The following is a 26,788-nucleotide window of genomic DNA, read 5'->3' as shown; positions in this document are numbered from 1 at the left end:
AGGGAAAAAGAAGGGAAAAGAAGGGAAAAGAAGGGAAAAGAAGGGAAAAGAAGGGAAAAGAAGGGAAAAGAAGGGAAAAGAAGGGAAAAAGAAGGGAAAAAGAAGCAAAGATGAAGAGGAACAGAAGGAAGAAAGGGGAAAGAAGAAGAAGAAAAGGAGAGGAAAAGAAGAAAAAGAGAGGATGAGGCGAGGAAAAGGAGAAGGAAAGGGGAGAAGAAAAAGAGAAGCAGAGAAAAAGGAGAGAAGACAAACAGAAGAAAAAGAATAGGGAAAGAGAAGAAAAATAGAAGAAGAAGAGGAAAAGAACAGAAGGAAATCGAAGAAAAAAGGAAAAGAGGAAAAAGACTAGAAAAAGAGAAGAAAAATAGAAGAAGAGGAAAAGAAGAAAAAAGGAAAAGAGGAGAAAGAATAGAGAAGAAAAATAGAAGAGGAAAGAATAGAAGAATAAAGGAAAAAAGAGGAAAAGAAGAAACAAAAAAGAGATGAAAAAGACGAAAAAGAGACAAAAAAGACAGGAGAGAGAGATGAAAAAGAGTCAAAAAAAGATACAAAGAAGAGAAAAGGAGAAAAAGAGGTGTAAAGGAGCCCAGGAGAGAAGATGTGAAGGAAAGCCATAAGGAAAGGGAAGGGGCGGGAGGGGAGGGATGGAGGAGACAGAGGAGCTGAAAGCAGGGGGCAGCAAGGCGGGGGGGGGCAGCGGGTGCCGGCAGGTGGGGGGGCTCCCGGGGAGGCGCAGCGGGTGCCCCCGGGGTGTGTGAGGGGGTTCCGTGGGCCGGGCTGGGCGCTTCCCCGCTGGCCAGGGCGTCATCACGATATCCGCGGGGCCGACCTGTCGTTGGTGACGGTCCTGCGCAGGCGCACCCCACGCCGGATGGCCACCAGCATGTCTTCGGCCGGGGGGTCCATGGAGGCTGCCGGGGGGGGCACGGGGGTCTCCTCGCCGGGGCCGGACCCCGCGAGGGCGGTGGGGAAGGGGAACTGGCCTTCCCCCAGGGCGTGGGCACCGGCCACCAGCTCGCCGATCTTCTCCACCAAGCTGTGCCGGTTGGCGGCCAACTGTTGGTCCTCCTCTTCCTCGGCGGAGAGGTGCTGGCCGGCCCCAGGGTAGACGGAGATCTCCATGGCCCCGCCGCCCCAGGCAGTGTTGGGAAGGCTCAGCCGCTTGGGCGAAGCTTTGGCAAAATCCAGGGGGTTCGGCGAGGCGTCGTCGACGTAGAAGACACACTCTTCGCTGCCCACTCGCGTGGGGCCGGCGTAGCCGGGGGAGTCGGGGACGGTGGGGGTCTTGACGGGGACGATGGGGGGTCGGATGGGGATGGGGCCGGCGTTGGAGAGGGTACGGCGGACTGAGGGTTTGGTGGAGGGCGTGCGGCGGATGGTGGCCACCCCCGGGGTGGTGCCGGCCGGGAGGTTGGTGCCGGTGGGCAGCCCGGCGGTGGAGGCAGGACGTTTGGTCTGGATCATCCGCCGGTAGTTCTGGGCGATGTTGCTGTTGCGTGGGATAGTGGAGGACTTGTCGAAGTCGCTCTGGGGGTCGCACTCCACATCGCCGTTCACCGAATAGCAGTCGTAGTCAGACCCTGGGGAGGGGGCAGCACGGTCAGCAGGGCTGGGCAGGTGTCACAGCTGGCACTGCCAAGCCCAACCACCAACTTCACAACGCAATCGCGGCCACACCCAACTACCACCGTCACAGCGCAACCACAACCAAACTCAGTTGCCACCATTGCAACACAATCCCAGCTGGCCCCAACCATTGCTGGCACAACATGCTCACTGTCAAGCCCAACCTTCGCCACCACCTCAAGGCAACTTGAGGTGCCCAACCATCACCGTCACAAGGCAACCACAATCAAACCCAACCATCACCATCTCAAGGCAACCACAAACCCAACCATCACCATCACAAGGCGACCACAATCAAACCCAACCATCGCCATCTCAAGGCAACCACAATCAAACCCAACCATCACCACCACAAGGCAACCACGAACCCAACCATCACCATCACAACCACCCCAACCAGTGCCATCACAACATGATCACAGCCAACCTCCACCGTCACCATCACGTGCTCACAACCGGCTCAGCCATCACCGTGCCAACACAATCACGGCACAACACGCCTGTCCCTGTGGTTACTCGACCTCCAACCACCATCTCTGCTGCCACCACCGACCATCTGCCACCATCTCTGCCCTGTACCCAACCACTGTGCACAAACACGTCCCCGCAAACCAATGGTGCTACCTGCTATTGCACTGCCCGGCACAACCGTAGCCATCAAGACCCAACTAACACCCAACTAACCAGGAAACCTCATGGTTACCATGTTGGCACGATGCTTGTGCCGCACACCAAACCTCCAACATGCATTAAATCCTCATCCCACCAGCCCCTACGCGATGCTACTGATGCCCAGCGTGCACAGATGTGCCCCAGGACCACCAAAGCCTCTGCTGTTCCCTTCCCTTCTCCGTGTGCCATTTCGGGTGGCCCCGGGTGCCCTTTGCTGCCGTGGGGGAGGTACCTTGGGAAGGGATGGTGTCCTCGGAGCAGGAGGGGGTGGTGGTCTGCGTGCTGTAGCCGCTGGAGTACTGCAACGAGTCCCGGCTGCTCTTCTGGTGCTCCAGGCTCAGCCCCCGGGTCAAGACCATGGCCAGGTCGCTGGCGGCGGGGGACACCTCCTCCCCATGCTGTGGGGGTGCAGGGGACACCGTCAGCACCCTGCTTCCTCTCTTGGGAGCCCCCCGAAAGCCCACCACCACTGCGCTCGCCCTGACGGAGCCGGTACCTTGGCGGCAATGGTGGCGGGTGACATGCGGGGCCTGGGAGCATCCTCGCCGCCGATGGCTGGGTACCCGCCGGCAGGCGAGCCCATCTCGGCTTCCCGCAGGTGCTCCACGCGGTCCTTGCGCCGCTGCAGGGTGGGGACCACCGGCTGGTCATAGGGGCTGGCCTTGGACCAGTCCTGCAAGGGGCAAGGCATGGGGTGACACCGGGGCCAGGAGCCGAAAGCGGGGCAGGGCGGGAGGGGACAGGCACCAGCGTCCCCCTGTCGCCGAGCCATGGGTGCCGCCCGGGATGCTCTGCCCCGCCATGGGGTGGGATGGGATGAGGGGGTCTGGGGGCTGAACCCCACAAGGTGGTGGTGGTGGTGGGGGCCCAGGTGTGAAAATGCAACCCCGGGGGGATGGGGGACAGTGCGGGGGGCACCGGAGCAAGGACTAACCGAGGTGGGGGAGCTGCACTCGCTAACCGACTGGCAGGTCTCCGAGGCCTCCGAGGACGCCGAGCTGGAGGATTTCTGCCGTGCCGGGAGGCCAAGCGGTGAGGCGGAGGGGGAGAGAAGAGGCCATTAGCAAAGCACAGCCGTGACCCCCGGTTAAAGCATCGGTCATGGCTTCCCCGGCCAACCCAGGCCCCCAGCAGATGCGGGAAGAGGAGCAGGATCCGACCCGGCAGCAGGGAGGGGCTGCAGAGCCGGGGAGATGCCGGCTGGGGGAAGCCGGGATGCTCAACCCCAACCCCAAGCCCCCGCCGAGCCAACAGCCAGCCTGGGGAGCGGGGACGGTCCCCACAAGCCGGAGGGACCCCCGGGGGCTCTCGCCACCATCAGCAGCGCTGGGTTTGGCAATGTCGGGTTAGCGTTGGACGTGCCAACCCCGGTGCTGGCAGTGCCAGGCAGCCCGGTGGCACAGGCAGCACGAGGCATCGGCACCTCCCGCGGGCTGACGGGGCAGGGGGGCATCCCAGAGCATCCTCGGCACGGGGAAGGATGCAGGACGACGGGGAAGCTTTGCTCCACGATGCCTACCGGGGGACTGGTACAAACTGGGTGTTACGGGGCTGGGGTGATTGGGAAATACCGCATTCCCCCAGCATGGTGAGGGGGGATACCTGTGCCCTATCCCTCGGGGGGGGGGTCACAGATGGGGTTTATCTGGACTGTGGCCAGGGCTGGCTTCCCCCAGTATTCCCATTATTTATCTCCTGTGATGCCAATGCAGCTGGAAACACACCTTGAGCGGGGGCGGGGGGGTTCCCATCACCTCTACACCGGCCCCTTAGTGTTGCACCCAGCAGCACCCACCCATTCTACAGAAGGGGAAAACTGAGGCACGGAGGGGATGCAGTGGCGTTGCCCCCCTCCCCCCCCCACTATACCTGGCTAGTGATGTCGGAGGGCATGGGGGAAGGTGGTTTGGAGTAAGCGGCGTCCTGGGAGATGAAGCCAGAGTCGTGGGAGGAGACGCTGGAGAGGCGGGTGGCGGCGGCGGGGGGCTGCGCCAGGCTGCGGTAGCGATAGGTGGAACTGGGTGAGCAGGTCTGAGCCCCGCCGGGCCACGCCACGCCACCCTTGGCACTGCTAACGCTGCTGGGGGGGCGCCGGGGGGAGGGGACAGGGACACGCCGGCAGGGACGACATAGGAAGGAAAAGAGAGTTTAAGACGGAGGTTCGGAGGCGGTGAGGGTCCCAGCACCCTGCCCCACACCCCAGCCTGGGGAAACTAAGGCACAGGGTCCACCCCTTTCCCTTCCGGGGTCCCCCACTCTCAGGGAACAGGCTGGGGCCCATGGCTAAGGGGACATGTTTGCCCCAAACCCTCCCATTGTGCCCAAAACTGGAGGACGGGGCATGTGCCAGGCACCCATAGGTCCACCAGCCCCGACCCCACACCCATCCCAGCGTGCCAAGACCAGTTCCTCCACGTTACTGGGGACCAGTTGGCCGTACGGACACATGGAGGCTGACATGCACCTCGTGAGCATGCCCAAGGGCCGTAAGCATCATTACCCGCCCCCCCCCCACCCCGGGGTTAATGAAGAGGGGCTGGATTTCCCGGCAGCGAGCCCACCCCACCATACCTGCACATGCTGGACTTGCGGGAGCTGGAGCTGCTGGGCGAGGACGGGGGGGTCTGGTAGGACCAGCTGTAGTCGGAGCCCTTCAGGTCCTTGATCACCTACAGAAAGGATGGGGTTTAGGCCCCCCAAAGGTGCTCCCCACCCTTCCCTACCACCCCCCCCTCCGTCCCCGTCCCCTGCACTGACCTGCTCACTGGCGGGGGGCAGCTTGTGGGGCTCGGCGGTGAGCACCACCAGGTCCTCGATGATGCCCTGCAGGTGAGTGATCTCCCCCAGCATGGTGAGCTCCCCATTCTGCGGCCAGACAAGGTGGGGGGGGAGCATCAGCACCCCATGGGGCAGCAGCGACCCCCACCCCCCAAACCGCCCCCCCCCGCACCATGCCAGCCCCCGGCGCTCACCACCACGGGCTGCAGGAAGGTGATGAAGGTGCAGAAGCGACCCCGCTCCTCGATGAGGGCTTTGCGGACCGCCTGCTTCTCCGTCTCCTCCAGCAGCAGGTACATGTCGTTGACGTCCTGCAGCGCGTTGTCCAGCTGGGGCTGCAGGTCCCCCTTCCCTGCGAGACGGGGTACCATCAGCGCCAGGCTCCCCCCATATCCCCCCCCCCCCCAAAATCTGCTGCGGGGGGTCCCATGGCTAAGCCAGGAGCCACCCATCTGGGAGACATCACCCCATCCTCACGTCCCAGCGAGTACCACGGGGTCCCACCCCCGTGCCCGTATCCCAGGAGCATCCTCACCCTGCGGCAGCCCTGGGGGTGCGGGGATGAGGGGGAGGGGCCTCCTCTGCCGCCCTGTCCCCATCCCTGGTGCTTGGGACCAGGGGACACCCCCCCCCGGGGCTGGCATCACCCCGGGATGCGGGATGTAAGCTAAAGGTAAAAGCTGGGGGGGGGGGGGGCGGGCACAGGGAGCAGATGGACGGACAGACAGACAGATGGATGGATGGAGGTGTCCCCGGCCCCGGGGAGACTTGGGGGGGGGGCAGCAGATGAGGAAGCAGAGAAGGGGCTGGGGGGGGGGGGGGCGGGGAGGGGGCAGCGGTTCACTTACCAAGCAGCTCTACAGGAAGGATGTGGAGGGGAGGGAAGAGAGAAGGAGACAGAGAAAACGTGTGAAAAGAGGCCGAGGGCCAGGGCGCGCGCCCCCGCCTCCCCGCCACCCCCCCGGAGCCGTGCCAGCACCCCCCCCTTTCTGCAGGGGGGCGGGGGCAGCGGGATACCCCCCTGGTGCCCACCATCCCCGGGAAGCAGCCGGGGTGTGCCCCGTCCAGGGGTGTCACGGGGTGGGGATAGCTGGCAGGGGTAACCCCCCCCTTCCCCTCCCAGAAGACACCCCCCCCTCACCTTTACGAGCCTTTTTCTGGAGCTTGAGGGTGTCGGAGGATTTTTTCTTGATCTCGTGGCGGGCTCGCTTGTACTCTGGGGGTACAGAAGTGGTGTCAGAGGGGACCCCCCCCGACACTGACCGGCGCAGCACCCCCTCCACGCCCCCAGCACGGATCTGTCCCGTCCCACCAGTACCTTTCGCGTGGTCCTTGTCCAGCTGGTTAGCAGTTTTCTTCCAGTCCTCAATCCTGTCCTGCAAAGGGTTTATCAGGCTCTCCATGAGGGCGCTGGAGCGGGGAGAGAGGGAGGCAGAGACCATGGGAGAGCGCCGGAGATGGCGGGGGTGGGGGGGGACACGGACAACGACCCGTGCCCCCTCACCCCAGGCCCAGCCGACATCCAGCATCTCCTTCTTCAGAGAAGAAGGGCTGAGCCCGGCCAACTCGTGTCGCTGGTGCCCCTGGCACGCTTACTTGGTGAACTGCCGGAGCTTGGCCTCGATGCTGCGGTGCCGCATGCACATGCGGGTCAGCGCGGAGCCAATGTCCCTTGTGGCACCTGTCGGGGTGGTGGGGGGGGAGCAAAACACCGCTGACGAGGGGCAGGGGACACCCCCACACCAGTGCCGGCCCAGTTTTTATCCTGGGACCAGGCTGGCTCGCAGCGGGGACGAGCAACGCTGGGATGCGCTGGGCTTTGGAGATGCTTTGGGTCAGGGATGTCTCTCTTCATTTTCCCCCCATAAATCGACTAAATAAATAAATCAACTAATAAATAAAGCACTAAATATCCCTTCCCCTGGCTTCGAAATGAAACCCCACTTCTGGTTTTCCCCAGTTTGTCTCAAATCTGGTACTGGGGGGATGACGGGAGGGAGGGGGCGAGGTATCGCGCAGCCCGCCAGGCACCGACCGAGAAACCGGCCGGCTGGGAGCAAACGGCTCCGGGACTGGTTTTCCTCCCCAGCCCCCTGCCAGGCAGCTGGCTGCGTCCCTCACCTCCAGGCACAATCCCAATCCCGATCCCGATGGATAAATAGGGAGTCAGAGCTCCCCGGGGGAAAAATTTGCCAGCAAGGGAAAGCAGCAGCGTGCCTTTTTGGTGAAACTCCTGTTCACTCTGAAGCCTAAGGATGGCCACATGGTGGCAGTGCTGCTGGCAAATCCCAGGAAAAGCAGCAATCCAAAATCTCCGGGTGCTGACTAGGGAGTGATAATTCTGCATTTTTCTCCCCCCCCCCCCGAAAAACCTCCAGAGACACCTCCCACCCTTTTCAGGAGTTTTGGGCACCCCCCAGCCCCCCAGCACTGTGGAAATGGGGGAGCCTGTGGGCCGAGGGCCTTCTCCTGTGCCGGGGTAGTCTCCTAATCCCACTCCTAATGCTCTTATCCCGGCTCCTGCTGCTCCTAATCCGATTCCCCACGCGCTCACGCGCCACGTGCGAGGCCGCCAGCCAGCTCCCCTGCCCCCCCGCCCTGCCTCAGTTTCCCCACGCTGCTGCTCTGCCTCCCAATTCTGCACCCACCCCCTCCAAAAAAAGCAGGGATGTCCAGGGGCGTCCCCAAAATGCCACCACCCAGCGGTGCCATCAGCCCGTGATGCTAACTCCTGTGGCGCCGGTCACCAGCTGTCCTCAGTGTGTCCCCCCCCGCCCCCGGGTGCAGTGGGCCAGTGGGTTTGGAGGCAAAGCTGATCCTGGCTCAAGCTGCTGCCTCCGCCTCCTCCTCCTCCTCCTCCTCCTCCTCCTCCTCCTCCTCCTCCTCCTCCCCGCGCAGCTCCAGATGGCCTGGATGCCGCCAGTCTGCAAACCAGCCCGGGACCATCTGCTTGGCAGAAGCCGAGCGGTGGGAAGCGGCTCCTCGCCACCAGCGGGCACCCGGAGAGGGGCCGGGGGTGCGGTCGCCCCCCACCCCATATCAGCATTGCGGGGGGGCGGGGGGGACACACACCACCCGCGGCCTCCGCTCTTCACATTGTGGGTCAGGGTTTGCCCCCCAAGCAGCCGAGCGGGGGCTCCTGCGTCTTCTCCCTCCATTCAATTCCCCATCCCTGGACCCCCTCGGGCACCTCCCAGGTGGGTGCAGGGGACAAGGGACAGCGGGAGGGCAGCTCGGCCCCACACCGGTGGGGGCAGAGATGGGTGCAGGGGACCGCCACCGAATCTCCCCGCAAGCAAGCCAGCCCCACCAGAAGATGGCCAGCTAAGCACCCGTGGGCGGCGAGGAGCAGCACCCACGTGGGTGCCCACCTTACCCACTCCCCAGCCTCAGCTGCACCCCGTCTTTCCAGCCCTGCTTCCCAGGGGATGCCCCACCTCGGAGCAGGGACAGGTTGGACACGTCTCCACGGACGGTGGAGGTGCCCACCCCTACCCCTTGAAGCCCAACCCCAGCCACCTGGGGCAGGGGGACAACCCCGCAGGGGACACTCGTTAGCCGTCCCCCTGCCCGGCCGAGCCTGGGGACACCCACCTCCTGGGTGGGGAGGACCCTACCTCGGGTGTTGGTGGCCATGTCGGCCACTTTCTGGAAGGCATCCAGGAAGGCGACTGCGGCCAGCACCGTGGTCCTGCGGCAGAGAGAGCAAGGGGGGAGCTCAGCGGGCGCTGGGCACCCCAGGATGTGCCCACGGGGAGCAGTGGGGGGGTCCCCTGTGTGTGTCCCCCCCCCACCACTGGCCACTCACCTGAGCTGGGAGTGCAGCTTGGTGGCCTTCGAGTTGAAGTCCTCCCAGATGGGGTAGGAGCTCTGCAAGGAAGGAAGGGGACAGTGACAGCCGGAGCCCCTCACCCCCCTGCGCCCCCTCCCCGGGCAGGGCAGACCCCTCCTTCACCGTTAGGGAGAGACGGGGCAGCTCGGTGGCCGTGCCTGGCCAGGTGTGGCTTCTCCGATGGCTAACAAAAACTGAGCACAACCCTTTCCCCCTCACGTTTTTGGTTTTTTTTTTTTTTCCCAGTTTGGCCATGCAACACGGTAGACCACGGAGACCTCAGGATCCGGGCTGATCTCATCCTCTTCCTCTTCTTCCTCAAAGGGATGAAGGCAGCTTACGGGTTTGGAAATTTGAGGGGAGGAAAGGCGGTGGTGCACAGGCAAGCCCCGAGCCCCCGGCCAGCAGAGCCCCTCAGCGCCCGTGGCCTCCCCCCACAGCAGCAATGGCCAAACCAGCAGAGATGGCCAAAACCACTATGGTGGAGGGCTCCAGCCCCACAGCGGGTAGCCCCGGTAGCCCCCTGCTCTCCCAAGGACCAACGGGGCAGGAGGGGAGGTCTAGGGTCCCCCCAGTCCCGAATGGGGTGGTTGCGTGGGGACACGGACGGGTCACAGGTCCTGGGAAGGCCACCGCAGTGCTGTCCCAATGAGGCCAAGCCCTGGTGCCATCCTGGCCAGGCCATCCTGACGCCATCCCAAGCAAGACCAGTCCCAGTGCCCTCACGGCGAGGCCATCCCAGTGCTGTCCCGGTGCCACCATCCCCACGAGGCCATCCCAGTGCTGTCCCAGTGAGGCCAATCCAAGGGGCGTCTCGGAGATCCAGTCTTGGGAGTCCCAGTAAGACCATCCTGGTGCCATCCCGGCGAGGCCAATCCCAGTAATGCCAGTTCCAGTGCCATCCCAGCAAGGCTAATCCTGGTGTCACCACCCGGTGAGGCCATCCCAGTGCCACAATCCCAGTGAGGCCGGTCAGTGTTGTACTGGTGAGGTTAATCCTGGCACCGTCTCGGCGAGGCCATCCCAGTGCCCGCCTGGCACAGCCAGTCCTGGTGCCACCATCTCGACGAGGCCATCTCGGTGAGGCTGGTCCCAGTGCCACCATACCAGCAAAGCCATACGAGAGAGGCCAGTCCTGGTGTCACCATGGCGGCAAGGCCATGCTGGTGCTGCCATCCCGGCGAGGCCAGTCCCAGTGCTATCCTCCTGGCAAGGCCACCCTGGTGCCACCATCTGATGGCAGTGCTGTGAGTTCGCAAACCCCCCCTGGGGGTGGCCACCAGGCTGGGACATGGGCAGTACATGGGTCACCGCACATCTCCATGAGCCCGGCTTGGTGGCACCTCTGGGGGCACGGGACTAGTCCCATGTTGGTTTTTTGGGGACCACGAAAGCCCCAGTTTCCTCGTGAGCCAGCAAAGAAGGGGTCTGAGGATGTCACTTCACGTGCCACTTGTGGCAGTGCCCTGGCTCCGGGCCACGAGTTCCTGGGGACTGTCATTGCCGGAGGGCAGGGCCACCAGCCCAGGGCCACCTTCCTCCAGCCACCCCGGGAAGGGTGAGCGGAGGCTCCCCCCAGACGAGGGGACATGCCACAATGCCCACAGCCCTCCGCGATGCCGGGCGGGAGGAGGATGGGGACGAGGACAACAGGGACAAGGACATGCCAAGGTCACCCAGGGACGCCGAGCACGCTGGCAGAGAGGCAAGAAGAACGAAGCCGGCGGGGGGACGCCTCCGCCAGCTTGGGGACATCTGCCAGGCTTCGCTGCCTGAGTCTCCCCCAGCAGAGGCCCAGGGGTGCCGAAAAGCCACCCGCCACTGAAATAAGGTCCCTTTGTGTCCGTGGCCAGCGTAGGGGTCCCGGCCACAGGGCCCTACGCACATGGCTGCCATCGAACACCATCAGCTCTGCGGGCAGGGGACTATTTTTCCCCGTCCCTCCTCTGGGGACACCCGCGTGGCTGGGAGATGGGGACAGGGACAATGCACCCTTAGGGGCCACCGGGGGCCGAGCCGGCACAGGGTATGAGCTGAGCGTGGCTTTTTTCTTCTTTTTTTTTTTTTTTTTTCTTTCTGATTATTTTTCTCATCTTTCCCACCTACAAATGGCGTGAAAATGAATCCGGCCTGGTATGCTGGGGCGCGACGCCACGCTGAGGGGCTCCTGGCCCAACCACGTCCTGATGGGGCCGGGGACGCTGCTGGGTGGCCGCGCTGGGGCGGGGAGTGGTGACAGCTCCGGGCTGGCTCACCCCCCTCCGCTCAGTGGGAGAGTGGGGAAACTGAGGCACAGGCTGCCCCCGCCTCCCCCCGGGGCGTGTGGGGCTCAGCTGGGCTGCCAGTGGCTGGGGTGAAGGCGTCTTGGGAGGGGGGGGCTGGTCACCCTTCCCCGCCAGCCCTGGCCCCCGCTGCCCCGGGGAGAGCCGGATTGTCTCCCTCGAGGGCTTTTCTCCCAGTCCCCGGCCAAAATCCGGCCCCGCGGAGCCTCCGCTGCCCCTGGAAGGGGTTAATCTCCTGCTCAGCAAGGCTTTTATTATTTTTTTTTTTTTTTTACCCCCCCCCCACTCCCCTGCTTTGGCAATGACAGCATTGTCTGGACTGAGCTGCAGCAAGAAGAGAGGAAGAGGAGGAGGAGGAAGAGAGCTTTTGCCTCCCGAAAATGACTGAGGCTAAACCCCAACGCCGGGGGCCGGCAGTGGGAATTTCAGCTCCCCCCCCCGCCCAGCTCCCCGAGATGAAGAAACCCGGCTGGTCCCCTCCTCCCCGCTCAGCCCCCAGGCAAAAATGCCCTCCGGCATTTTTAATTTTTTTTTTCTTTTTAAATGAAAACAAACAAAAAAAAAAAAGGCTTTTTTTTTTTTTTTTTTCCCTTTTAACCATGGCCCCATCCCGCTTCTAGGGAGGGTGGAGGTGACGTCCCCTCCCCGGGCTGGCAAATGGGATGGAGGAGCCGTGGGGGAACCTTTTTGTTCCATTTGGTGCAGACCCAAGCGGGTCCGGCAGAAATCCCAGCCGGGGAGTGGAGGGTGGCGGGGCGGGGGCAACGGGATGCCCCAAATGGCCAGCGATGCCCGATGAGGGGCCAGCGGTACCCGATATGAGGCAACGATGCCCAGTCGGTGGTACCCGATGTGGGGCTCCGGTACCCGGTGATGGATACGGGGGGGCTGATATGGGGCTTTGGTACCCAACATGGGGCTCCGATACCCAGTGACAGATACAGGGGTGATATGGGGCTCTGATACCTGGTGACAGATATGGGGCTGATATGGGGCTCCGATACCCAATATGGGGCTCCGGTGCCTGGTGATGGCTACAGGGCTGATATGGGGTTGCAATACCCGACATGGGGCTCTGGTACCGGGTGATGGATGTAGGGATGATATGGGTCTGTGACCCCCAGTATGGGGTCCGATGCCCAAAGTAGCCCCCCCCACCCACCCCGATGCCCAATATGGGGTTGATGTGGGGCTCTGGCACCCAGCGCTGGGCTCTGATGCTTGATGTGGGGCTGTGATACCCGAGGTGGGGCTCAGATACCCAAAGTGGGGCTGATGGGGGGGGGGGGTCTGATACCCGACGTGGGGCTGATGTGGGTCTCTGACACCCGAGGTGGGGCTCATGCGGGGCTCCGTTACCCGACACGGGGCTCATGTGGGGCTCCGATACCCGAAGTGGGGCCGCGATCCCCAGCTGGGGGCTGCCCAGCCGAGCCCCGCTCCCCGCCGCGGGGCTGATGCGGGAGCCCCGCTCCCCACCCCCCCCCCCCCCCCCAGTGCCCGCAGCGGAGCCTTCCCGGTGTGCGGGTACGGGGCCGGGGGGGGTGGGGGGGTGTAGCGCTGTCACGGCGGCGGAACGGGAAGCGGGGAGAGGAGTTGCGGGAGGGGATCCCTACCTTCATGTCGTTGATGATGGCTTGGAAGAGGCCGCCGAGGGCTCCGCACTCCTTCTCCGCCGTCTCCATCGCGGCGCTGCGGCAGCCCGGGGCGGGCGGCGCCGCCGGGGGAGGCCGCGGCGGCGGCGGGCCAGGCTCAGCGGCGGCGGGGGGCGGGCGGCGCCCGGGCGGCGGCGGGGCGGCGGAGCGGCGGGGGGGCCGGGCGGGGCGCGGCGCGGCGCATCGCTCCCCCCCCCCCCCCGCCCCCGACCACCAACCACCCCCCAACCACAACCCGCGGGGCTTGAGCGGACCCGCCGCCCCCCCCACCCCGACCCCCGGGGCCAGCGGAGCGGGGCGCCGGAAGGGTGCGCGGGGCGCGGAGTGGGGCGAGGGCAGCGGCGGCCCCCGGGGCGGCGGCGGGGGCGGGAGCGGGGCGGGGGCTGCGCGGCACATGCGCCGCCCGACGCTGGCGGGGGGGGGGGGGGGGCGGAGATGGGGAGGGGGGACTGGGGGGGCATTAGCGGGCAACCGGAGGATGCGCTGGGGTGGCCGGAGCCGGGGCAGGGCCGGGGGCGGGAGGCGGGGATGCTCCGGGAGCTGCTGTGGGGGGGCAGGGAGGAGCTCCGGGAGCCCCAGGCGTGCAACGGAGGGAGCCCCGAGCGGTGCTTGGGGGTGCCGGCACTGGGGGGAAACGCCGCTGGGGGGGTGGGTAGCCCCCGGGGTTAGCTCGCAGGGCAGTGGAGGAACCCAAAAGGATGCTCTTGGGGTGCTGGGTGGGGACCCCCGAGGGGTGCTGGGGGGCAGCACAGGGATTTGCTCACAGAGCCCTGGAGAGACCCCAAAGGATGCTCTTGGGGTGCTGGGTGCGGACCTCCAAGGGATGCTTGGGACTGGGGGGCAGCCCTGCTGGTGGGGGCAGCGCCGGGGTTAGCTCAGAGAGCCCTGGAAGAACCCCAAAAGATGCTCTTGGGGTGTTGGGTGGGGAGCCCCGAGTGGTGCTTGGGATGCTGGGACTGGGGGGCAGCCCCACTGGTGGGGGGAGCCCCGAGGTTTGCTCACAGGGCAGCAGAGGACCCCCAAAGGATGCTCTTGGGTGGGGAGCCCTGAGGGGTGCTTGAGGATGCTGGGGGCAGCCCCAAGGGTTAGCTCACAGGGCAGCAGGGGACCCCCAGAGGATGCTCTTGGGGTGCGGGGTGGGGAGCCCCGGCGTGCGCTCGGGGATGCTGGGCAGCAGCGGGATTGCACTGGGATGCTCAGGGGCAGCCCCCAGAGCCCTGGAGGTGCTGGGGGGATGCTGCCTCCAGGCCAGGGCTCGGTTCAGTCTCTCTCCAAGGGCTGTTTGACCGCCACTGCCTTCCTCACCTGGGGAAGGCGCACACTGAGGTGTGTTGCGGGGCATCGCCTCGGCGCAGGCTGAAGTTTAACGCCCTCTGGGGCAATTATACGGCAGCTCTGAAATATCTTAGGGCTCTCAGAGAGCCACGGGAAACACACGGTCTTCCAGCAAATGAGGCCTTCCCCGTCGCCATCTGGAAATCTGAGTGGTCCAGGCTGAGGCCTGACACACCTCGCTGCACCTGAAGGTGAAACGATGCTCGGTCGGGGCCCCGGGGCTCAGCTGGAGCTGACTATTCCCAGAAAACAGCCAGAAAAGCTGCCCCGATCCCCGATAGCCCGGCAGCACTGCCTGGTGCTGGTCAAGAGCCACCCATAAGGAAACGATTATGGCTCGGCGCTTCGGCAGCCGGCTGGAATTTCTCGCCATAAACCCCGTCCCTTTGGCATGGAAAGAGGCAGCGATCCCGCCAGGAGCGATGGGCAGAGCCCTGGAACCGGCAGCAGCCCCGGCCCATGTCGGCCATGTCCCATCAGCGGGTTGGGGACAGGGAACAGGGACACCCCCCCAGCACCCTGAGCAGTTGGTGGGCCGGGGAAGCCACCGCTCGCCCATCCTAAAGGGTTGGCTGTTAAAATTAACCCGCCGTGACCGGGTTTGGAAAGCCCTTTCCCGGGAATGACAGGAATGTCTTTATCCCGGCCAAAGCAGCGCCGGTGCGGGGCTGTTGGGGGAACCCGCTGCCAGAGCCCGGCTCCGCTGTAAACAGGCCAGGAGCCATAAAAACTCCAGAAATTCCTCCAAAGTCCGCTTTTCCCCGGGATCAGGTGAGGGCTTGAAAAGCGCCGGGGATGCAACGGACCCCCCCTGCGACACGCCGGCGGTGACGGTCCCTGGGTGCCGGGGGCAAAGGCAGCGCTGGCGGCTGCGCAGGGGCCAGGAAAATGCCTGTCACCACGCCGCGGTTTCGTGACCGTGGCCTGGAAGAATTTTTGGCGGTGGGGTTTTTTTTTTTTTTTATTCCCCCTGCTGGGAAGAGGAGCAGGCGGAGAAGCCCTGCTGGCCGGCGAGCCAACGTGGCAGGGCTGGGCCAACCCGGGGCTCGGGGGCGAGCAAGATGCTCCAACGCCATCCCCCCGGAGTGTTTTTGGCTCCCCTTCGGGGCCGGATCCATGAGGATGGGGAGCCCAGCTACCAGGAATGGGCTGCTCTGCATCGCTCGTTTATTTTATCGTGGGGAGCTTAACGGAGGAACAAAGAATTGAGTGTGGGGCTTGGGAGTGTCTGCTGCCCCCCCATGTCCCCCTGTGCCAAAAGCTGGGGGCTCAGAGAGGGTGCGTGGATGCTGGGAGGGGGCTGAGTGCCGCGCACGAGGAGCGCGAGTCCCCGGGCGAGACGCTGCCGGCAGCCTCCGGGGGTGGAAGCTGGGGTGGCAAGAGGCAGCCGGCGGTCCCGCATCCTTGTTTTTTCCAGGGCGGGAGGCCAGGGGTTGCTCCCGTCTTCCCTTCCCCTCCGGTCTGGCTGGCAGGAGGCTGGGCGCTCAGCTGACAGTCACGGGGAAGGCATTAGCAAAGCAAAAGGGGAGTTTCCTCACCCTGTTGCAAGAGAAGACGAAGCGCTTTCCTCCCCCACCTCCCCATCCCGGCCCTCTCCTCCTGCAACCCTCTCCCCACGTTGCCCACGGGCACAGCCTGGGGGTCCCCCGCCATCCACACGCACGGCGGGGAGGAGAACCGGCCCCGTGCCAAGCGCTCGCCCATCTCCCTTCTGCCATGAAACCCACCGGCAGCATCCTCCGGCGGCCACCAACCGGTGTCCCCGTCCCCTGGTCCACGTCCCCTGGTCCCTGCCCCAGCAACCGTGCACGCCACCGGGGGTGGGGGGGAGATGCTCAGAGGACCACCCGCCGGTCCAGCTGCTCTGCCCTCCCGGCTCGCTGGTGCCGGGCTTCCAGGTGCTTGTTTTGGACCTTCTCAAAGTGCTGCAGCAGCTCCGTGTAGTCGATGTTGGAGGCTGACGCCCTCTTGAAGCTGGCGCTTGGCTTGGTGTTGTCCCTGCGGGGGTGGTGGAGGGGGGGGACACACAGAGCAGAGAGTGAGGGCAGGAAATGCCAGTATCCCGGGCATCCACCACAGGCGGCCCCCAAAGTGATGCTGGTGCCCCATTAAACATGCCCAAAGACCCATTGAACACCCCAAAGACCCATTAAACACCCTCAAAGACCCATTAAACACCCCCAAAGACCCATTTCTCTCCCCCCAAAAAGCCATGAGACGGAGCGCAAGAAGACCTGGGGGAAGACGGAGGCGACAAGGGACACCTGCCTCAGCCTCCTTGGCCCCCCTAGGGGGGAGGTTTAACCCCTCCGACACAGATGGTGACGACCCCCCCCCCCGCCAGACCCCATCCCAACCCATTCCAGCCCAAAAGCAGCGAGCCGTGCCTCAGTTTCCCTGCCTGGTTTGATGATGGAGTTAAAAAACCAGCCACGTGCTGTGACACGCAGGAGGGCTGGGTGGCAGTGGGGACAGCCCCATTTGGGGGCTCCCCGGGGGGGGGGGCTCCAGCCACGGATGCTCATCCCCCAGCGCCATCCCCATGAGATGGAGGAGGGGGACCAGCCACGGGACACCCGTCAAGGGGACATGGGGGAGCCCATGGGAGGATGGCAGGCGGCTCTCCAGGCCCCGGCATCCCCCCAGCCAGGGGAAGGAGGAGTCGGGGGTGGGGGGGGGCATCTGGGGCTGGACTGTTATGAAAGCCGGCTTGGGTGTTTGAAGGAATGTAGGTCAGAGTTAATCAGATGCTCAGGCCGTCTGACAAGCTCCGGTTGCTCGAAAAAAAAAACCACCTCCCCCTCACTGCCGGGGCCAAGGGTTGAGGTGGTGGTGGTGGTGGTGGTGGGGAAAAATGGAGTGAAAGAAGCACGTGCAGCCCCCCCCATCCCATCCGCTTCCCGCCCTCCCCCAGTTAAAAATCAGTGCCGGGTTGTGGGTATTGTGGATATGAGCTCAGTGCCGGAGGCTGGGAAGGATAAAAGCCAGCCCAGGGGAGCTGTTAAAAGCCAAGGAGGGGTGGCAGCGGTGATGCTGGGGCGGGGGGGGTTAATTCAGTAACCTGCCCATCTTGGGAACTCTTCGGTTCCCAGGGCTTCGAGGAGGCAGACCCGGCTTTATCATCAACCCCCTGCTCCTTAGCCGAGGGTTGGAGAGCAAATCCCGCCACCGGTGTCTAAGGAGCCGGGCGGGCAGCAACGCTGGGCAGGGAGCACGAGGATTTCGGAGGGTACCCCCCAGGGGAGATGCCACCCTTGCGCATCACTGCTCACGGCTCCCCAAAAACCAGGGGTGGGGATGGAGAAGCAAGCCCCAGGCGTGCGCGGGTGACGGCGGGGGGGGCCTTTTGGGTGCCGTGAAGGCTGTCCGGGCTGAGCGGACACACACACACGCTTTGGGATCACCCCCCGGCTGCCGGCGGCATCTCTCTCTCTCTCTCCGTAAACCTCCTTCCCGGCTCTGCTCGTTTCCATAGCGACCTCACAAGTGAAATTTTCCATCCCGGATGCCAAATGCCTGTGGATGAGGCACAGCCCTCCCAGGGTTACCAAATATAGACACAAAAAACCCCCCGAGCCAACGCTCCCGGCCACGGGGCAAGGACCAGCCGGGGCCGCAAAGGAACCGGGGGGCGAAAGATGACCATGGGGCTGATCCCGGGATGGTGGGGATGCTCGGCGGCGGGGTGGGGGGACGGCGTGTCCGGCCTCGATGCCGGGGGCTCCGTCCGAGCTCCATCCCTGCGGCACTTACGCGGTCTGCATGAGCTCGGGGTTGGGCACGCACTGCAGGCGGTGGGAGAGGAGCTGGAAGGCGCTGCTCTGGGGCAGCAGCATCAGCAGGCCATAGAGAGCCTTGATCAGGTAGGGGTTGTTCTTCACGTCCAGCAGCTGCAGGCGGAGATCTGGAAGAGGAGAGGGAGAGGATGGGGAGGCGGATAAAAATGCATTTCGCCTCCAGCCCCAAGAGTATGTTCCTCCCAGCCATCCATCTGATGGTCCTGGGAAGGCTGTAAGCCGCTGCCAGCCGACCTGAGGGGCACCCACATGGCACCAGCAGCCTCTCCCCTTCCATTAACTCACCCATCTTTGTGTCCCACACCGGCCGGAAGCCCCTCTCCTCCCCACAGCCCCCAGCTGCCAGCCGGGGAAGGGGGCAGCAGCTCCCCAGTCTCCCATCCCTGCTGCCGCTCATCCCTGAGCCTGTCCATGCCGTCTGCCCGAGGACACCCGCGCAGTGTGAGATTGCTCCTCGGCTTCTGCTGAATTAGCAGAAATACCCCCCCATGGAGCCTCAGGGAGGTTGGGTGACACCCTCCCGGGGACTCCGTGGAGCTGAAGGCATCCTCTGCGCTCTGCCCTGATGCTGACGTATGTTGGGCCTCGGCGTTGCTCAGCAGAGGGGAAACCACCCTCCTGCTCCATCCCTGGTGGTGCTCAGGCATGGAAGGACCTTCCTGAGCCCTACAGACAACTGAGGTCCCACCTGCGGCAGCCCAGGATGGGGATGGGGCGAGAGGTCCCTGCCCCAGCATCGCACCTCCTGGTTGCCACTAGCACCTCCGGTGCCTCCCTGCGGAGGGACCTGTGCCCAGGGGTGCTGCTCTATGGGGGACACATCTGTCTCCTGGCCCGAGACTCGGAGATTAAGGTGAGCGGGGCGGGCAAGCCTCCAGGAATAGTGTGGGGCCTTGGAAAACCACCACAGACATGTGGGCGCCTCGCATGGTGGGACAGTCATCCTCGGGACGAGGCACCGGGCACCACGGGAGGGAGCGTGACCAAGGGCCACCCCACATCTCCACCTCCTGGCTGCTCTAACTCTCTTCCCCCAAATATTCTCCAGCCCTGGACCATCCAGGTCCCCCAGCGAGTCCTTTCCAGGACATTTCCCAATGCCCAGCTTCTCCTCCAGGGAGAAGGTGCCCAGGGGCATCTGAACGTCGTCACAAGAACCCCCCTACAACCACAGGTCCCCCCGCCATGTCCTCCTCTCCCCATCCCACTGCCACGTCCCCAAGCCGGGGGGGACGGACACATTCCTGGGGTTGGGAGGGCCAGATCTTGAGAGAGAAGCAGCTGTGGGTTTTTTTAGGGTTTAAATCTCCATTTTGAGACAAAAACCCCACCTTTGTTTTTTCTTTCACCCCAGCAGCACCCACGATGCCACCCCATGTCTCCAAGGGTGGCAGCACATGGCTCCCCTCCTCTGATGTCCTACCCGTGAGATGCTCAGTGTGGTCCAGCCTCCCCCCCAACCCCGATTCCTTCCCCCATCCCTTTGTTTGGTGCCAGCGCCGCTCGCTCCCTTAACCTATATCTGGGGGCGGGGGGGTGTGTGTGTGAGCTGCAACCCCCCCCCCCCCCCGCCCTCCACCATGCTGCCAGTCCCCAGCGGGCAGCTCCAGCGCTGGGCAAACCTCCCGGCAAGAAGTCTCATAACTTCTGCTCTATTTATTCGTGCGGCGGCTGCCGCTTTTGCGCTGGAGGAGCGGGGAGGAAGCGGGGGGGTGGGCCGAACACACGCACACGCAGGGTTTTCCTCCTTACACGTGAATATGGGGCACTCGATGAGCTGCACCAGCTTGTCCACCTCGGTGAGGAAATCTACGGTGACCTCCAGATCCCCGCTGGATGTGGCGGTTAAGGATGCCACCTTGGAAAAGGGTGGCCCGGCGGCAGCAGATGGCTTGCCCTGGCGATGCCCGGCGTGGACCGCGGCTCTGCCAAACCCTCCCTTCCATCCACAGCTCCCGCGGGAAGGCAGCAGGCAGGGAACGGGCAGGGCTTGCAGGCAGGCAGGGTTGGAAGGTCTGCGGGGTGGCCACCGGACGATGGGAGGAAGGAAACGGGAGGAGCAGGCAGGGATGGGGGGGAAAAGGCAGGTTGCCCAAAAAGCTGGCAGCTTCCCTAAGCCGGAGAGCAGGCAGGAAGATGGTGTAAGGATGCTTGATTTTATCCTCCTGGGCACAAAGGCGATGCCGAGCACTCCCGTCCCCCGGGAGAAATGCCGGCTTGCGCCGGGAAGGGAACCCGAGCACGTTATTAAGCTTCTTCGTACGGAAAGCTACGCAGGGAGGCTCGGGGTTTGCCAGCACGTGAAAAGAATCATTGTGCTCACGGGGAACTGCACCGCGCCGGGCGCTGCCTGCTCCTCCTCGGGCCAGGAGGCCACAGCCTTCATCTTCCTGGGAGGAAGAGGATGCTGAGGAGCCTCCCCTCCCGGGCAAGGGAAGGGAAGGGCAGGGCTCAGCCAGCGCACGCTTACCTCTTTTTACACCACAAAAAATAAGGATGACCCGAAGGGAAGGGAGCTGGCTGCTCCTGCCCACCCATTGCGGGGACGCCGCCCCGGTAATGATGGGCTTGGGCTGGCCAGCAGCGTGACCTTGGTGGCCACAGAGGGACCAAGGGGCCAGCCCAAGCACCGGCCTCGCGGAAAACCCCCAAAGGATACAATTTCTGGATGAGGTCGTAGGCGTGCTTGTAGTTCTGGGTAAGGAAGCAGAGGGACACGGTTGTCACGGGGTTGTGACACCAGGACCGGTACAGGCAGCAGAAGAGGTTACGGCTTTCCTGGTAAAAAGAGGGAGCCGTCGGGGTCAGGTCACCAGCGGGAGCAAAGACATGGCACCGAGAGCCCCGGGTTCCTGACACTGACCTGCCAGACTGGCAAGTGCCACCGAGACACGAAGGGACATTTCTGGACCCACCAAGTCCACCTGGCACTGGCATGAGGCCACCAGCCTCAGGAGATGGGAGACCAGGCGGGTTTTGGGGTGGCAGAGTGACAGGGTGGCCCTCAGGGGTGCTGCGTCCACTGCAGGACGAGGGGCTGGAGGACGGTGGCTGCCCCACCCAAGGGGACACCTCTGCATCGCTGGCCTTCAGCATGAGGAGGAGGAGGAGGAGAAGTCTTCCTCCCTCTCCCTGCCTTGCTTGGATGTGGCTGGTGCTGGTGGCAGCTGCTCGGCAAACCCCGCGGGCGCGTTCCCGTCGGGGACAGCTGAGGGACCCGGGGGCTCTGCTCCCGCCATCACCTGTCCCCTGGCCCGTTTTGGGGTGGAGGGAGGGAGCTGGCAGCTGCTCCAGGGCTCGGGGAGCTCATTCCCATCCCGGGAGTAGGGGAAAGCAAGAGCTGGGCATGTCCTCCAAGCCCCCTTCAACTCCTGAGGAACAAAGGGGCTGCCTGAGCTCCAGCCCTAGGACCTGCCAGACGGGGACTGAGCAGCAAGACGTGTCTCCAGGTGGCTCCCAGGTGCCCGCCACCCCCATGACGCCCCCCACCAGCAGCTGAGCCTGCTCCCTCTGCCCATACCGGGGTCTTCAGGTCCTTCAGTTGGTTCCTCAGCTGGAAGAGCTCGGAGGACGTCAGCAGGATGGTGTTGAGGGTGTGGACCATGGTAGAGGCGAACTTGAGGTCCTCCTCCCGAAGCAGTATGTCCGCCATGGAGTGGAAGATGTTTTCCGCGTTCAGAAGTAGACAAAGCTGCCTGCGTATCACAGAGGAGAGAAACCCCGGGGGGGAGGAAGAAAGGTTAATGAGACCCTGACCTGAGCCCTTCCTGCAGAGAGGACCAGGGATGGGAGATACGGGTGCACCGCAGGCTGGGCGAACATGGTGGCACCAGAAGGGAGATGTTGTGGGGCGATGCCAGGCTCCGCATTCGGAGGGTGCAGCCATTCACACCAAGGCAAGGCCAAAAAAAAAATAGCTGGGCTCAGACACATCCCCAGCCGTGCTGCTCTGGGACCTCACCTCCACCCACCACCGTGGCTTGTGGCCACCTCCAGCCTCCCAGTGACCTCCCTGGAGAGTCTTCAGCATCGCTTTCCACCCTGCCGACTGCAGGGTGCCTGCAGCAGTGCGCTTACAGATGGCACGCGATGGCCCAGTCAGACCAGTATCCCCCCCGACACCAGGGAACTGGTGGGGAGCGAGCTTGGCCAACAGGACATACCGCTCCCTCCCGGCACTGTGGGACCCGGGAGCGCCGGAGCCAGAGGCTGCCTTTCCCTCTGCAGCCCCCTTTCTCCCAGTAACCTGCCCTGTTGCTCTTTGAACTCCTCCATGCTCTGGCTCCCAGGAGATCCGGTGCTGAGGGGCTCCGGAGCTCCAGCCGATGGAGCTGGAAGATGTCTCTGCTCCACCGGACACCCCACCGGCATCGCTCTCCCCAAAACACGGCATAGCTGGCGCCACGGCTCACGCTCGGCGGGTCACGGCAGGAATGTCCTGCTTAACAAACCATGGGGCGTTCTCAAGGTTTTTCAACATCTTAGACCAGAAAACATAAACCAGATTTTTTTTTTTCTTTCCTTTTTCTTCCGCCTTTGTTTGGATTTGGGGATTTCCTGTTTTTCTCCAGGCTTCTGCCTTCTCGGGCGGTTTGTCTGAGGACACCTGAAACGCTGCCCAGCGCTGGCTCAGCTCGCCGGCGCCCGCATCGGGGAGACCTGGGGGAGCCCACCCAGCACCCCAGCATCCCCAGTTTCTTATGAAATTGGGATGCTCCCATGGTCTTCATATCTGCCCCATGGGCTGACGGGGAACCTCAGCGCTGGGGGAGATGCTGGCATCCCGCAGAGCTCCTCTGCTTTCCCACAACTCCTACCAAGCACTGTTCCCCACTAGATAATCTCAGCTGGCAACAAAATCCCCCCCTGGAGGCATCTCAGAAGGGTTTAGGAGGCAAAACAAGGAGCACCCGCTCCACCGGCTGGGTGGGAGGCATTTACTAGCTGTGGGAGGTGGGAGGCACACCTGAATTTCCCCTCCCGAGGTCATGTTTTCACCTCCTGGGGTGAGGAAGAGGAAGGAGGCGAGTCCTCTGGTCCTTCCCCTGTCCTCAAGGGGAAGGACCAGGAGAAGACTATATGGCTACAGGAAGACACCAAAGCCCATACTCCTAAAGCCTGGTGGTTTAGGGAGGCATGAGGTGGATGGGGCATGAAGAAATGGATTTTTCCTCCCAACCTGTGGAGGAAGAAACCCCCCCATCTTCCTCCCAATTCTGCCAAGCAACCCATCCCCTCCTCGCCCAGCCCCGGCTCCTCTCCATCGGCAGCTCCCGCATCCCGCGTGGCCGCCGGCCGGACAATGAGATGCTCTGTGCGGGCTTTTACGTAACCCAACCCGGCGATCGCCTTGGACCCCGTTAAAATGGAACGGGGCCGTGATAAATAAGCTCATTTATCCCAATTATTCTTACGTAACCGGCTGCATTCATGGGGATGAAAATGCTTCCCCGATTTCTCACCGCTTGGACGCAGGGCTGGCGGGAGAGCGATGGGAAAGGGAAGCATGGAGGGAGGGAAGGGGAAGGCGGAGGCTTTCAGTCCAGGCTGCCGGAGCCAAAAGCGAATCAATAGCTCAGCATCACAGGCAGGATCCGCTCATCGCCAGCTGTGGCAAAGCCAGCCCAGCCCGGGCAAGTCCGAGCCCAGCCTGGGAACGAGCTGGCTCCATCCGACCCTTTCGCAGTAAGAGGGGATAACTGGATGCCCCATCCTTGCTGAGCTTCCTCCGGCACCTGTGATGGGCGCTCACACTACGAAGCGGGATGATTTATTGTGCCCAAAGGGATGTTTCCCCCACGGACAAACACCGGGATAGTTGTACCCCCAGTTGCCCGGCTGTGCCGGTACGGCCAGGGACCGGCTCTTCTGCTCGCAGCCGGTGTTTTACACCTTCCAGCCAGAAAAGGCTACAAAAAAAAGAGCTCAAACAAACTCAGCCAAACCAAAACCAGCGCCGGTGAGCATCGAGGGCAATTCAGCCACCTCCGGAGCTGCCCTCATCCGCCCACGGCAAGGATGGCATCGGGTCCCCACGCCGCTGCTCCTCCGTGGAAAAGGAGGGCTCTGGGCTCTGGCTTTCCATAAATAGGAGCTCTGACATTTGGCTGGCGAACGCTGTGGCTCCCAGCGAGCTGAACGCGAGCCGCTTTCTAATTTCAGGCCTGGTTTTGATTAGCGGGGAAGGGTTGGGTTTGTTGCCCCCCCCGCCTTTCCCCGTCCTTTCGGTGGCACTGGGAAACTGGAAACCGCCGGGGTGTTAAAGGAGTAGCCGTGCAGAGCCCATGTCCCCCGCTCCGAGGCTGCGCCACCCCTGGGCACACCGTCCCACCAGGGTGCCCACCCCCTCCAGCTGCCCCCGGGCGGGGGCTCTCTGGGAACCACCAGCAGAACGAGTTTGCCAGTGCTCAGCAGCTTGTCCCCCATGAATCCGCAGACCCCAAAACTCCCCCTCTGAAGCCCAAAAGCGATCCCCAAAAGGAAGGGACAACTGGCTGGCCACGCAGCTGCTGGCCTCTGTGACAGCAGCCAGCAGCTGAGCCTGACCGGTGGGACGGGACGGGATGGGAGGGGACCCCCGGAGCCGATCCCCCGGGAGGCTTCGATGGCACGAGGGGAACGCGAGGCTGGTGGGGAGGAGGCAGGGGCCGGGGCCGTAGAGGGGACAGGTGGCTTCCAAGTGAGCAGGCAGCAGCCGAGATGTCGGAGGGGCGGCTGCGGAAGGGGACGGGGCAGGGGGGACAGCGAGCGGGAGCCGTACCCCAGATACGTACACCCCAGACATGCACACCCCATAAATATATACACATAGACACCCCTAAATACATACACCTCTATCAGCTATATACACCCCAGACCTATACACCGCGCTAAATATAATTCTAAATATGATTCTAAATATATATATACATATACACCCATAAAGACATATATCTATCAGATATATACACCCCCGAAATATACACCTCATAAATATATCTATATCTATATCTAATCTATATCTAATCTCTCTATATCTAATATATCTATATCTATATCTATACACCTCGTCTGCAAGACTTAAAAATCCCAGTTGGGGATGGGGCTGGCTGCATCCCACCCACCCATCCCCCTGCCCATGCTTTGATGCGACGATGAAAGGCGCCGGCTAATCCTGCCCCCCCGCCCCGAAGCAGCGTCCCAGCGAGATGCCTCTCCCCTGCAGCCCCGTGGGTGACACCTGTGTCCCCTTGGCCTGTCCGCTTGCCCCCCAGGGAACCGGCGAGTCCCCGAGGAGCTCCTGGCGGGGGGAGCGGAGGGGAAGCCGGAGCGTCCCCGGGGAGGCAGGAGCGGCGGAGCATCACGGCATCGCCCAGCCGTTAGGCAGCCGTTGGCGCAGGCACATGGCGGCGATAATGAAGTGCGGTATTTAGGCCATTAAAATTTTAACTCCTTAAATTAAAAGGGTTATTCAAGCCTTTCCAATGGAGCCAAGGAACGCGGCTGTGGGCAGACGGGAGGCGGCGCCTGCCTGCAGCGTGGCGATGGGGGAAAACCCCCCGTCGCCCATCGCCTCGCATGGGGACGAGCCGCAGTGGGGGTCCCGAGGGACCCAGTGGGTCACCTCCAGCCCCTGCCGTGGGGACAGGACCCTGCCCTCCCCATAGCCTTGAGGACCCCTCCGTAAGATGATGCTGGCCAAGGGAAGAGCCACAGAGGCCACCACCAGCCTTGCATCGGCGGTGCCACCCTGGGGTCCGCCGCTGCGTCCCTGAGCTGCACCCCATGAAGCACCAGAGCCCCCCCCCTCCCCGATCCAGCGGCCACCGAGTTGCCAGGGCAGCGATGGTCAATCGCAACGAATTCCCATCACGCTAACGATCGGCGGGGCGGGATGGGGTCGCCTGGTACTGGGACGAGCCGCAAGCCCCGGGGCAGGGAGCCCGGGGGACGTCGGAGCGATGGGGCGGCTTCGGAGCCACATCTCCAATTAAGGGCAAGCCCCGGCGTCCCGCTTTGACAGCAGGATGCCTGGAAACCCGGCTAATCTAAACATCATCCTTGCAGGGAGCTGTCGGAGCTCCCAGCCCCCTCTTTTAACCGCTTCGGCCCCGTCTCCTGCCCCGAGCCACCACCGGCTGGGGAGCGATGAAGGGTCGGGGCGGCCCGATGCTTGCTCCGAGAGGGTGAAAGTCTGGTTTGCCATAAAATAAAAATAAAAAATAATAATAAAAAAGAAGATGATGAAATCCAGCCCTGCTGCAGACGGAGGCACCGTCCCCTCCGCCGGGACCTGCAGGGAAACCCCGGGAGGGGAAACGCTGCTGGCCCCCTCCCATCGCCCCGCCACGCCGAGCACCGTCCCGCTGCGTTCAATTAAGCAGGTGTTTTTTCATTAAGCGCCAGTGATTGGCTTTATTAGCTCTGGGCAGAGCCGGAGCCCCAGCAGGAAGAGGATCGGTCTTTGTCCCACTTCCAGCATCTGGGACAGAGCCGGGGAAGGAGCCGGCCGAGGCTCAGGGGGGAAGCGATGCTCCGAGGGGCTCTGCCCTGCTTTTCGGCTGCTGGATCCGGATGCTAGGAAGAGGGCAGAGCCCCTCCAGCCTTCCTCCCCACCCTCCTCTTCCTCCACTCCCTTCCCCAAAACTTTCTGCCACCCTTCCTCCCCGCTCCGGGCTCCCTGGGGGGACCTGCAGCCCCCGCCATGCCCGTCCCCCTGAAATCTTCCTGCCGGGAAAAGCAGCATCCCCAGCCCGGTCCAGCAGCTGGGATCCTTTAGGAATCTGCAGAGGAAGCAGCCTCACAGATAAAATTAGGACGGAGGGGAGAGGG

General features: G+C 63.4%; 2 protein-coding genes across 4 annotated transcripts in view; both read right to left on the bottom strand.

Moving 5' to 3' along the window:
• Nucleotides 1–414: 414 nt before the first annotated feature.
• MTSS2 (MTSS I-BAR domain containing 2) lies at nucleotides 415–12,965 on the bottom strand. 3 transcript variants are annotated; one of them, XM_063334143.1, is made up of 14 exons: nucleotides 12,807–12,965; nucleotides 8,885–8,946; nucleotides 8,694–8,767; nucleotides 6,673–6,757; nucleotides 6,395–6,486; nucleotides 6,218–6,292; nucleotides 5,271–5,428; nucleotides 5,056–5,163; nucleotides 4,870–4,967; nucleotides 4,168–4,294; nucleotides 3,233–3,307; nucleotides 2,795–2,971; nucleotides 2,531–2,696; nucleotides 415–1,580 (listed from the first exon to the last, which is right to left on the bottom strand). In XM_063334143.1, exons 1-14 carry the CDS (start codon nucleotides 12,873–12,875, stop codon nucleotides 808–810), a joined length of 2,139 nt encoding a protein of 712 aa, XP_063190213.1. In that variant the 5' UTR covers nucleotides 12,876–12,965; the 3' UTR covers nucleotides 415–807. The 3 variants fall into 3 exon arrangements, with proteins under 3 accessions (XP_063190213.1, XP_063190212.1, XP_063190211.1); XM_063334142.1 differs by having other exon boundaries at nucleotides 418–1,580; nucleotides 4,168–4,375; XM_063334141.1 differs by having other exon boundaries at nucleotides 421–1,580; nucleotides 4,168–4,378; nucleotides 12,807–12,964.
• Nucleotides 12,966–13,358: 393 nt separating this feature from the next.
• VAC14 (VAC14 component of PIKFYVE complex) overlaps nucleotides 13,359–26,788 on the bottom strand; it is a 72,670-nt gene continuing 59,240 nt past the window's right edge. The window contains exons 15-19 of the mRNA XM_063334139.1: nucleotides 21,498–21,672; nucleotides 20,637–20,755; nucleotides 19,730–19,809; nucleotides 17,934–18,084; nucleotides 13,359–16,178 (exon numbers count right to left, since the gene is read on the bottom strand). Of these exons, the coding sequence (XP_063190209.1) occupies nucleotides 16,016–16,178; nucleotides 17,934–18,084; nucleotides 19,730–19,809; nucleotides 20,637–20,755; nucleotides 21,498–21,672 (688 nt within the window). The 3' untranslated portion in view covers nucleotides 13,359–16,015. The remainder of the gene's footprint in view (nucleotides 16,179–17,933; nucleotides 18,085–19,729; nucleotides 19,810–20,636; nucleotides 20,756–21,497; nucleotides 21,673–26,788) is intronic.

The sequence above is a fragment of the Chroicocephalus ridibundus genome, chromosome 4, assembly GCF_963924245.1.
Source record: "Chroicocephalus ridibundus chromosome 4, bChrRid1.1, whole genome shotgun sequence".
Classification (NCBI taxonomy): domain Eukaryota; kingdom Metazoa; phylum Chordata; class Aves; order Charadriiformes; family Laridae; genus Chroicocephalus; species Chroicocephalus ridibundus.
The sequence above is the reverse complement of the archived record's forward strand: the minus strand, read 5'-3'. Positions and strand labels throughout refer to the sequence as shown.

Excerpts from the sequence above, each read along its gene's own strand:
- MTSS2 (XM_063334141.1), bottom strand. The coding sequence starts at position 12,875 with ATGGAGACGGCGGAGAAGGAGTGCGGAGCCCTCGGCGGCCTCTTCCAA. Across the intron at positions 5,429-6,217 it reads CCAGAAAAAGGCTCGTAAAG|GGAAGGGGGACCTGCAGCCC; the intron begins GTGAGGGGGGGG and ends CCCGTCTCGCAG. Across the intron at positions 4,379-4,869 it reads CGCAAGTCCAGCATGTGCAG|CAGCGTTAGCAGTGCCAAGG; the intron begins GTATGGTGGGGT and ends GCGCCCCCCCAG.